At 34.5% G+C, this 13,014-nt stretch overlaps 1 protein-coding gene across 6 annotated transcripts in view; it reads right to left on the bottom strand.

The window, feature by feature from the left end:
- The window catches only part of LOC145999569 (uncharacterized), a 30,054-nt gene extending 18,460 nt beyond the window's left edge, over window positions 1-11,594 (bottom strand). For 2 of the 6 annotated variants that reach the window (XM_083136585.1, XM_083136588.1), the window contains exon 1: window positions 11,427-11,594. In XM_083136585.1, coding sequence (XP_082992711.1) covers window positions 11,427-11,520 — 94 coding nt within the window. In that variant the 5' untranslated portion in view covers window positions 11,521-11,594. Of the gene's footprint in view, window positions 1-11,030; window positions 11,050-11,426 lie in introns of those variants that run through there. The other 4 variants (XM_083136586.1, XM_083136590.1, XM_083136589.1 and 1 more) reach the window with 3 other exon arrangements.
- Between the last annotated feature and the right edge of the window lie 1,420 nt (window positions 11,595-13,014).

Raw genomic sequence — 13,014 nt, 5'->3', positions numbered from 1 at the left:
TTTACAGTTAGTATACTTTATATTCTAAGATTTGGATTGGATTGATTTGGTGTTTAAGGTCCACTTTATGCACAGTAAGGCTAATTGGGACTGGACCTACAGCTTAAAGTGGGATCCGAACCACTATGTGCCTCCACCGGGTATCGAACCTGGGACCCCTTGATTTATATTCTAAGAGTATCTAATTTGAAAAGTAACAGTAAATTACTTTTACAGTTAGTTTACTCTATATTCTATACTCTATAACTCCTAGAAAGTGTAGCATGAATGGCTTGCAAGCAGGCAGTTCAATTCTTTTGATGATCATCTAAATTAACATTGGTTTCCATTAAATTTTAATGAACATTATATGTTTAAATATGAAATTATAGAGATAAAAATTCAAAGTAAACCCTTATACTTGATTAAATTATATGGGACAGAACATTTGCTCCTAATAGATGTCATTATTTCTTTTTATCAAACCATACTTTGTTCATTACAGAACAATACAGAAAAGTAATTATTAATTTCTTTACTCATCTGATAAAACTGATTATGTTACTTATTTGAATAAGTAACTGTGTTATGTTAAATTTCCTAAAAAAAGCAACTGTGTTACAGTTAATGTACTAAAAAGTAACCATGTTACAGTTAAATTTACTACAAAAGTAACTGTGTTACAGTTAAATTTGTAACTTAGATTTACTAAAAAGTAACTGGGTTACTGTTAAATTTACTAAAAAAAGCAACTGTGTTACAGTTAATGTACTAAAAAATTAACCATGTTACAGTTAAATTTACTTGAAAAGTAACTTTTCAGTGAAATTTACTAAAAAAGTAACTGTGTTATAGTTAAATTTACTAAAAAGTAACTGTGTTACAGTTAATGTACTAAAAGTAACCATTTTACAGTTAAATTTACTTAAAAGTAACTTTTAGTTCTATTTACTAAAAAGCAACTGTTATAGTTAAATTTACTAAAAAGGTAACTAACTGTGTTAGTTAAATTTACTAAAAGTAACTGTGCTACTGTTAAATTTACTAAAAAAAACTACTGTGTTACAGTTAATGTACTAAAAAGTAACCGTTAGAGTTAAATTTACTAAAAAGCAACTGTTAATGTTAATTTTACTAAAAAGTAACTGCGTTACTGTTAAATTTACTAAATAACAAGTGTGTTACAGTTAAATTTACTAAAAAGTAACTTATTTACAGTTTAACATTACTAAAGAAGTAACACTTCCAGAGATAGGTCAACCTCATAATAGTTAAATTTGTGAGACTCTCTTACTACCATATGCTATTTACCAGGTGAAAATAACTTAAAGAGTTCCTATTGGATTGCACTAATCAACTAAAGCTGTGTTCATTCAAACTGTTTCTCAGAAACTTCCAGAGGTACAAAGATGAAATTTAGTGGACTGATATATCTACCAAATAGTAGCGCAACGTAACATTCGTAAATAAAGCATCTGCCTGACTTCTCAACATTGTGGAAACTTGAAAATTTGAAGATATGAAATTTTCTGAAGTTGAAAACTGCATGCTCTCCTCAATTGGTTCAACTCGGGCCATAAGGAAGCATGATCCACTCTGACCCTCCCCTCCAAGCAGGAGTACGATGCACAGAGTCACGGGTCTGTGCATGCTCTTTTGCCTGTGGTTAAACTACAACCATTGATTTGAGGATGGGTGAGCCCCGGAGCTGCTTTATGCGGGGACAAGGCTGAAAAAATTCCAACCTTAGATCATCTACTCCGGGTCTTCCACATGTAAGTCAGATGACCTACTGGGCCCAAGTTCCTTTTGTTTTATTGCGATTTCATCATGCTACAAATGAAATTTTAACATGGTTAGATTTCAATTTACTTCTGTTAACACATACTGCGGAGTTTTAGCAATTACTTAAGATTTTGTTCAATATATGCTTTCATAGTTAGGTTAGGCAGGTTAGGTTTGGTTCCCTTAGCATTAAAATAAAGTTCCTAAATGCATTCTACTAAGGTTCCGATTTACTTCTACATTAATTCCCACTAGTCTACGATACGTAGTCGCTTGTCAACGGAAAATACATTGTCCATGTGAAGCTGGCATGCTTGCGTAATTTTTAAGTTGTTTTTTTCAACATAAATAACTTCTTTTCGAAATCCAAACAGTGGTCATTAATTTAAGGAAGGTTCAAATTTCTACGATAATTAGTCTTCCTGCCAGGAGAATTTAAAAAAAAATCATAAAACAATCGGAACTGTTATCCCCTACCGACCAGACCACCGCAGCAATAATAATAATTCCTTTATTTAGTGGGTGAGGTTCAGCCGTAGGCTGCTCTACCACCTAACCTAACCTATTACTCTCAATAATATTTAGTATCTCCTAGACCAACCTAACAACAGTATAGTTATGAATCAAAAGACAGCTTTATTCTCCATAGACCAGGTCAATGTACTGAACAATTTGACAGATTTAGATATCTGAGTGCCTGGAAGTATGGTCTCCCCCCACCCACCCGCCACATCTAGCTATAGCTCTGTAATGATGTGACCGGTCTCTATTGTAGAGAATAAGAGACAAGTGTGAAAAAGACAGATGTACCATGATAGAGTAGTGTCAAAAGACTATATCCATCAACGAATGATAATTGACAATGATTATAATGATGATGATTTACCACCAAACGACAAACACAATGCATAAATGGGGACAAAGACATAATTTTCTCCCAAATAACTTTCCTCAATTATAATTACAGTGAAGTTTAAACCTCTGAGTATGTTGTGTTGTCAAGGGTGAACATTATGACTAACATGAAATGTCTCAGAGTCATGACCTTGATAACCACATGACCTTGCCTCTGAAAGAGCGATAAGCAGGATAAGTCTACAAACTCTTACTACAGACACATACACTTTGAATACTCAGTATTTTCTTGTTTGAAATGTCTCCAGTACACTACACATCGTTTATACCTATATAGGTTATGTGGAGGTAGAACTCCACACATTCTTGTGTGTAGGAAAAAGTGGAGATGGTGTGATTGATTGATTGAGTTGGTGTTTTATGCACAGAAAGGAAAATTGGGACTGGACCTACAGTTTAAAGTGGGATCCGAACCGGGTATCAAACCCGGGACCCCTTGATTACAAGGTGACGACGCTGCCACTGCACCATCGGGGAGGCCAAATTGATTATTTAAAAGTTATAATGGATACATCAGCATTGAGGCTTCTTGCAGTTTCAGACCAAAGCAACACATAATATGCAACAGGCAGCAAGAGACAGACATGTGTAATTTGGAAACAAACCATCAGACAAAATTTATCAGTCAAGAGAAAAAAGAACAAATATTACGAAGATGAATTCCTTATCAAGAACAAAGTAAAACAATTCCAATATCAATATGACAAAAAAGGGGGGGTATCTGGAAATACAGGGTGGCTCAAAAAGATGGGAAATTTTGAAACAGAGGTTTAGAGAAGAGAATAAATAGTTGCAAGAGATTTTATCATGGAAATGAATAGTTCTGAGGATGCCATTACATAATTACACACTGCCGTAAAGATGTCTTGTTTATGTCTTGAAGACGACATCCAGATGATGATCATTTCTCTGCAAACATTCCTGCAGTCGCAAAGGGACATCCTGCATAGCTCGACGCAATATTTTCACTCCAATCTGGGCTATTTCCTCATGGATACTTCCGACCAGGCCTGCTATACAACCAAGGAATCACTCAGATTACAGTGTGTAACTATGTAATGGCATCCTCAGCACTATTAATTTCCATGATTAAATCTCTTGCAACTATTTATTCTCTTCTCTAAACCTCAGTTTCAAAATTTCCCATCTCTTTGAGCCACCCTGTACATTGTCACGGAAAATGTACTATAGACACAAACAAGTGAAACACACGAAGACATTCTCTAATAAGCCTATCATAACTTGGGCAAGTAAATAAATGTAGCTAACCTAAGTGAGAAGCCATTCCCATGTAAATGGTTAGAACTCTTGCCTTTGGTGTAAGCTGTCCCAGGTTTGAGCTCTACAATTTCAATATTGGCTCAACATTGTGAGGACAAGTGGGGAGCTACTTGAAGGCAATGATGGACCACTAGTGTCTCTAAAACCACAAAATATTGGCAATGACCACATGCCACCCAATGAAAAGTCTCCTGGTAGGCCTTGGCTCTCAAAAGGCTGTTAGGGCCTCCCCAATGTGCCTTGTAATCAAGGAGCCCCGGGTTCGATACCCGGTGGTGGTACATAGTTGTTCCGATCCCACTTTAAACTGTAGGTCCAGTCCCGATTAGCCTTACTGTGCACGAAGTGGACTTAAAACACAAACTCAATCAATCAATCAAAAGGCTGGTGTGTTCTGTAGTTTACTTTCATCTGTGATAGGACTGGTAAAAATTATTGGGCTTATCGTTTTCAGTTGCATGTAAGTGAAGCATTAACACGAAACAATATTATAAAATAATTTATTAAGTTATTTTCCTGTAGTTTACGGTTATTACAAGCATAAGAAAACAGTTTTTCGTTGTGACGTTTCAGGAGAACACACGCTCCTTTCATCAGACATTTATTTTCATTTTGACTAAAGATACAGTTATAACAATGGTTAGCAATTTTTTAAACAAAAAGAATCCCTTATATAATGGATGTTGTCAATGTTACAATGTTGTCTGGGAAGTTTCGTTCATTGCAAAGAAGCATGATTAAAAAAAGAAGGGTTTTAAAAAGATTGACGGGAAACATAGAGTTGAATGTCGGAAGCTTCGTTCATTGCAAGAACACTGGAATAAATTAAATAATGAAAATGGTAACATAGATCCAGTATGGAGTTTTCTATTTCACAAATGGAGTAAGCCACCATCTTTAAAATTTAATGTAACAGAAAACATCAAGAGACTTTGTGAAAACAATGATAACTTTGAATTACCTGATGATATTTGGGATTCATAATTTTAAATAAAAAAAATAATGCGATCAATTTTTTTTTATCTGAAGTAAAAATAAAACAGACTGCTTCTTTTCACAGTTAAGTTGCTATATTACAACAATGTAACATTGACAACATCCATTATATAACCATTTCTTTTTGTTTAAAAAATTGCTAACCATTGTTATAACTGTATCTTTAGTCAAAATGAAAATAAATGTCTGAAGAAGGAAGCGTGTGTTCTCGTGAAACATCACAACGAAAAACTGTTTTCTTGTGCTTGTAATAATTGTAAACTACAGGAAAATAATTCTACAATGCAAAAAATGCGTACATCCAAGAAAAACTATAATTTATTAAGTATATAATATATTTATTAAGTTTCACGATTTCAGACCATCTTGAGCATTGCTAACATAGGATGTTGATGTGGAAGTGTATTCACTGGAACAAATTTTACAGCTCACTATGTTTTTCAAAACCTGAACTGTAATAGATTTACCTAATGACTAAAACATTTCTAACGATGGATGAAAATGCACAAAATTTCTGATATTGAATGAATAATTAAATGGTTCTGGAAGCTTATAAATATAAACATTCTCCCTTTCCTTTCTTCATTGTCACAAATTTGGCAAAACTTGTATCTACACACAACTGGAAAATAGGCCAACAATCTATCTTACATCAAGAACTATTATCAGTGTTTGAATTGAAGGGGAGTAGGGGAAACCAGGAAATTCGTCCTCCCTTGAATTTTCTTATCCAATTTGTACCAAAACAGGTAATAAAGTTGCATTGCTACTGAGAATATATATTACTATCATCATTATTTTCTTAATGCTCGTGTCAAGGGTTTACAGTATTCTGTATTAATATTAAGGAGAGTGATCATTAGGGCACGGATTTTTATGTAGCAAAAACATGCAAAATATGTAGAAAAAATCGCTGAAACATAAAAATATGTAAATATACTGAAATATGTACGTATATTAAAATATCTAATGTGCATATTATTTCTCATTTCTCAGCTGCTTTTTTAGGTTCCTGACAGTAAAAAATTTACTTATACTAAATTAATTTTTAATATTATATTTTAAGAATTTATTTTGAAATAATGAAATTATAATGTGCTAAATTACATTGGAAAATTGATAATCCGATAAATTGGTAACGTAAATGACAACAGCCATTACTTCAAGAATCAGTTGCAGTGAAGAACAAAGTCATCTTCAATATGAAGATCACCATAAATCAACTGGCACAATACTTAACTTCACACGGATTAATAATAAACAACAATAAAACAAAATTTATGATATTCAATACATTCCGAAACATGGATTTTGAGTCACAAGCACTATGCATAGACAATGTGCTCATAGAAACTGTATCTTCAGTAAAGTTTTTGGGAATAACACTAGATCAAAAATTAATGTGGGAAGAACAAATTAACAACATCTGCAGTAAACTATCATCTAATCTATACCTGCTAAAACAAATGGCTGAATATAATTTAACAGAAATTAACAAATGTATATATTATGGACTAATTTACCCCTATGTTGAATATGGCATAATAGCTTGGAGTGGATCATTTTATAATAATTCTGTCAGAATACTGAGACTTCAAAAGAGAGCTCTTAGAATAATGTACAAACTAGGCTGTAGGGAATCTTGCAAAGAGTTATTCAGGGAGAAACAAATAATGACAATATCCTCCCTATACATCGATAGGGCTATAACGTTTGTTCTAAATACTGGAAGCATGACTAAAAATAACCAATTACACAACCACAATACAAAGGGAAAAGATAATTATTACCAGAACCAACACAGACTCAATATCTCAAAACAATCACCAATGAATGCCGGAAAAATATTCTACAACCAGCTGCCTCATGACAAAACTGATATCTCCAAAAAATAAACAAATACAAACAATAAAAAAGTATTTGACAGAGAGCTCTCTACAGTATCAAAGAATTCATGGAACAAGACAATACAAGGCCAATGTACTAAACAATATGTATTTTAATTGTATTCTTATTTCAATCATGCAACAATAATAATATGTTTTTATTTTTATTGTAGTGTAATGAAGTGTATTTTTCAATTTTTACTTTGGTGTAGTGTTGTAATGTACTACACAATGTTTCTTCTTTTTTGTTATGATGTACTAAACTAATTATTATTTCATTATGTATCTTGACGTTTTCCATGCCCTTTTAATCAAGGGTCAACGGAAGAAAATAAAATAAAATTCAATTCAATGCAGCTTAAATGTCGTGAAGTAAAAGTAAAGTGACGGATTTGTAGCAAGTAAATAAAAATTAGTGGATTTTTGGAGAAATCAAAGTTTGAACGTTTTTCCTATAATTATGGTTCCTTACTTGATGAAAAATCAGAAGAGTCTACCTCGATGGCGAAGTGGTTAGTAGTGTATGCTACAACATTATGGATTCCAGGTTCTTCATATTTAATCAGGAATTCTAAATATAACATCTTTTAACACACTTATCAAATGTACTCTCAATGACGTCTTTTCTTAAACTATATCGAAAATCTAGTATCAAACCTTTTACATTTGTATTTAGCATAAAATATTTGCATTCTGGTTTTCAAAGGTAACATGTACAATTTGACTTCATGGTCGCTAAACCTGAGCATGCAGTAAGTCGTGACACATTTTGGCCAGCTAGTGCAGTAGTTCTCCAACATTGTGAGACAAAATTCATTTTATAAAAGTTGATGACCTGTTCAAATATGTTATCCCTTCCTGATTTTTTAAACATTATGCATTAATATAGCTCCTTAATATTAATAAATAATGGCATATGATATCTGTCTAGGCTTGCTGATAAATATAAAATTGTGTTTAAAGTAGGGCTGAGCTAATGCCGATACCAGTGGTATTGGAAATTATCGGTTGGAATTTATTTACCGATACCTTTCCAGCATTTTGGTATTTTACTGAATCCGCAAAAATGCCTCTCGTTACTTCCCCAGAGGTCTAATTATCATGGAAATTAAGCAAAATTCGAAGTTTCTCTTCATTTTGCCCCAGTTTTGAGTGAAAAACTTCATTTCGTGATGACATAACATGTAATTTAATATTCTAATGTAATTTTTGTATATTTTAAAGCAAAAATCTTGGTTAATTGATGCATGTAGCTAGAGTGGAATAATTACACAATATTGTTACTTAATATTTTGAATAATCTTTAATTATTACAATTTTCAAGTATCGGTATCGGCATCGGTGAGAGTATCGGTTCAGCCCTGGTTTAAAGTAGTTGGCAATTACTGCATCCAATGAACTTTCGTGGCCAGGGTCCGGTATGGGACTACAGCCTGCCAGTTGAGAAACACTTCTAGTGCACGGTGAGATTAAAACTGAGGTGTAAACTAAAAACAGATTGGCCACAAGTGGGAAAAAAAAGTAATTTTTTACAAAAAATCTGGGTAAATCTCAGCAAAATTTTCTTTGAGTACACTTTATGCTCAGACGCGATACTTGGATTACTCCTACACCTTAAAATGTTAGCTGTTTACATTTGGAGTATGTTATATTACCAAACAGACAATAAAGTAGGAATGATTATGAAGCCATTACCTATTAATAATAGTAAACCTATTACTATTTCAAGAATAAATCCTAACCCAAACAACTGTGCCTCGATTGGGGATTAACTTGGAAACCTTTCACTACAAGGTGCCTTTGGGAAAGGCTCATTCTTTTATGTAGCTATTTTGCAACAACAGTACTCGCAATAAGTAACAATTTAGAATATTCCTTGTAGTAGCATACTGATCTTTGGTATTAAATGTGGTGTATACTCATGTAGTTCTGCATACATATTATGAATAGTAAAGTTTTTAATTGTCTGAAACATCTAATAGTTTAATATTAACATTTAGATAACTTTTTATGACATGAACATAACAAGCATGTGAAAGTTTGGGAATGAGTTTACAATACCGGACCACTCTCCAATTTCTATGAAATTTTGCCTACTCACTAATTGTGAACTCCTAATCACGAATCTGCATGTAATAATTGGCGGTCGAGTATGGAAATCGAGAAAAAACGAAGTAAACTATGTTTTCTTAACGTCGTACCCCTACCATAAGAACAGCAGCTCCACGGAACACGCAATTTTCCCCGAATGGGTGTCACTTACAGCACAACACTTTAGCAACATTGTGTTTGGGCATCACGGGAGAGAGTTTTTCATGTTAGGCAAGACAAGGTAACGCGTCTCTTAGCAAAAATATTAATTTTTCTTTGTATTTATGCTAATGGAACCTACCCTAACCTCGTAGGCATTCCTCGTCTGGCGTCAATATTCAAGGTAGCCAGATTGTTGTGCGTAAAGGAAGACCATTAATGAATTGCTGTGTATGGACAATCACAGTGGTAAATCGCAAGGTTATTTTACAAGTTCTACACATAAATGTACAATTTTAACAAGTGACCGCCAAATATGAACTACAGATATGTTATCAGGACACCGAAATTAGTAAGTAGGCGAAATTTTATAGAAAATGGAGAGTGGTCCGGTATTGTAAACTCATGCCAAAGTTTGTTTTAAATTCATTTCACGCTCAGATAAACCAATCAGGACTGGGCCTACGGTTTTGAAATTGAATCCGAATAATTATGCAATACATATCCACTGAGGATCAAACCTAGTTCCTCTTGATTAGATGGCACCAGTATTATCACTTTGTCATTGGGTAGGTAAAAAAAAACTCATATACGTTAAAAACAAAGTAGTAACTAAAATACTGGCCAAAATGTGTCTCTCTGCTGCTACAGAGTTCCAAAATCTGACATTACCTCTAAACTCCTAAGTGACACTGCAAGTGAAATATGTTAGCTCCAATTAGTAAAACGCCAAAAAAAGCCAAAATTTCAGGTTTATTAAAAAAGCCAGATTTTTCCAACTCTGTATAATGTTGAAACTATTTAGCATTAAGACCTATCCCATAAGAAAGAGACCTGTACAGCAGTGTTATTAAACAATGGCATCTCATTCATAATATTTCCGAGATAATTGAAATTTTTTAGCTAATGTGTCAATATATCTAGATAATGTAAAGTAGCTATATCTACATACTGGATGCAAGAAAATTCAAAAGTGCTACTGCATTTTTACTCCAAAATGCAAAGTTTGTGTTTCTTTTTTATCAAAACAACAAGCACTTCAATTATACAAATTAAGGATCAGGAGGCGGGAAATTTTCTGTCAAAAGCGTTTGATGTACTGGACTTTACAACATGCTTTTTTTGTTTCATACATGTGACATTTCAATTCATCAGAGCATTTCCATTTACAAGTTCAGTAACGTTTTACAATTAAAATTTCATTTTTCCGGACTTTGAAAGGTTGATTTTTTCGCTTGGCCCTTCAAATGTGTCTGGCAACATGATGCTAAAACAAGACCTTAGGATCAGATGAAGATTTGGCAATGTCATTTGCTTTTCAACAAAAGCATAAAGGATGAAGAAACCAAGTTCAAGTTGAATCGCTTTACTTTTTACTAGTATTTTCAACAAGTAAAGATTTGAAAATATCAATCCTCTAAACAGCGCTCAACAAGTACACAAATCTCATCAAGTCATGGAATAAAATAATTTCGGAATTCTTGAACGTAACAGAAATTAATTACCAAAATTTCTCGAAGACAATGCCATTTTGAAGTTTATTTCCTATTCTAAATATGTATTTGTTAAATTGTTCAATTTTGTTAAAACATCGACCTGTACAATATTGTTAGCACAAGCGAAAAAAAAACACGTGCCGGGCGAAATCGGAAAGTGCTAGGCAGAAACACCGGCAATAATTTTTTTCGCCCATACAAGATGAAGTCTCAACCTTTCACTATTCGTTTCTATAATCTTCACAGCTACAGGTATTTTAATTCTAGCATCCAACACTATTTATACAAAAATTCAAGTAACCGCTTGCTTTACGGACGGATTCTTCATCGGAAGATCTGGCCCAATGCTAAAAATAAAGAACTAGCTGACGGTAGCAACGAAGAGTTACAAAAAATATCTCACAAAACCTGACTAATTATGTATTATTTTATAATATATAACCGTCGGATGAATCCAGTATATTGTTGCTAAACATCAATTCCATTCACTCATTCTGTCCTGCACTGGATATTGTTTCCAAAGCATCACTAATCGGAATGAAACCAGACAACTTTTTTATCACGCGTTTTTTGCCCACACCACACATCGATACACATAAGCACAATACGAAACGCACAGCTTAAACTACGTACGCAAAAGAATGCACCTCGCTGCTGAAATACTGCATAAAAAACTGTAACTGCATTCGCCCTGCACACTGGCCGAGCCGTCCCTCTCCTTTCCGGAGCAGATCGCCAAATCAATCTAGTTTCTCATGCCATATATCAGCGTAGGTGCACTCTCAGAAGCAAGCAAAGCATCCAAGGACCTCGTGAAAACACAAATAAACTAACTCACCAGGCCTATAATATTCCTTCAGATATCGAGACGCCCGCACTATTGAATAATATAGGCTGACATACGGGGGTGCACCCGCAGATGCAAGAGCCATCTATAAGAGATGCTACGCAGCGTTCCCTGCATAAAATTTTTGCTGAAGTTTTTGCTCACTGGCGGGGTCCGCACTAGCTCCCGACTTGGAGACAAGCGACCTCATGTTCGGCTGCTGCAACTCGCTCTCCCAACACGAGGCAGCGTTGCCAAACGTCTGTCTCACGTGCAAAGTGCAGCTAGGATAGACATCCATATAGAGGATAGTGCCCAACCAATCAATAACACATATAACTCAAATTTCTGATCTTCAACTTGATTCTGTCTTCATGATCTCATTGTTACGTAACTGAGAGCGACATCTGAAATCAAATGTAATGCAAAGGATTCAAAAAATAACTACTTCGCCTAAAATTTTTACATTACTCTTTTTAGTTTAATAAGTAAATAGTTTTTATTTTTTTAACAAGTGTACATTTAGTTCTTAGCACTAATGTGAGGTATCAAAATAAATTTACGGATAAAAACCGAGATTTGTGTGGAGAAATGAATAATTTCAACACGCAATTAATATTTTTCTCTAGTTCGACTAAATACATACATTTTATAATAATGTATGTATATCCACAACGCTTGACTATATACAATGTCTGGGTAGTTTTTTTCCCCCATACAAACGTGTTTACGTACTTCTGAACACAGTACCCAGATTTTCATGTCAAATTCTCGTGCCACTGTCTACATAAATACCAATCTAGGCAAAACCTATCGCATTCCTTGTAAATAGAAACTTGTTGGAGCTATGGTTACGGAGTAGGGACACGTTCTCACAGTTTCGAATATCAGACTAATCAAGTTTCACACTAATTATCTCTCACCGGGATCGAACAATCCATACAATATTCGTTTTCGAAATCCAAATGGGTCTCTTATGGTCGTAGCGTTAGTGCATATTTTGCCGTCTATTTTAGAGGCTAAGCTTATACATCTCCGTGGGATATCAAGATTAAATAGACGAGGAATTTGCAGTACACGCTCGGTCATTTTGCATAGCAAGATCTGCGGGACTTGCAAGTTGGTGTACTTCACCTGACAACTATGCAACCCCAATGCAGAAAGCTGTGATGTGGGTGGCCTAATAGAAAGGATACATTCACATTTTTCAACTATGAGCTTTCTTGTTCCAATCTCTTCATCTGCATTAGTCTCCAAATTCGAGAAAACTGCGACGCCAAGGGTCCTGAGTTCCAATCCAGCTCGGACATGGTTGTTTGTGAATGTCCATTCATCAATTTCATCATTTCATCACTCATCCCCATCTTCGCAAATTAGCCAAGAGGCACAAAACGCGAAGTAAAATAAAATAAATCAAATCAAATCAAAATCAAATTCGAGAAAAAGACAAGCGAATGCTTGTGCGCGACTTTAGGTCAGCGCCCTGGTGGCCCCAGCCCCACTAAAAATTCGGCGCCCTTCTCCCCGCTCGAGCAAATGTTCCTATTCTCTAGTATACAGCTCTATTTCATATTCACACTCAAACAGCAACCCTCAGCTC

The sequence above is a fragment of the Lepisma saccharinum genome, chromosome 15 (assembly GCF_977018435.1).
Source record: "Lepisma saccharinum chromosome 15, izLepSacc3.1, whole genome shotgun sequence".
NCBI classification, from domain to species: domain Eukaryota; kingdom Metazoa; phylum Arthropoda; class Insecta; order Zygentoma; family Lepismatidae; genus Lepisma; species Lepisma saccharinum.
This window is presented reverse-complemented; position numbering and strand designations above follow the sequence as displayed.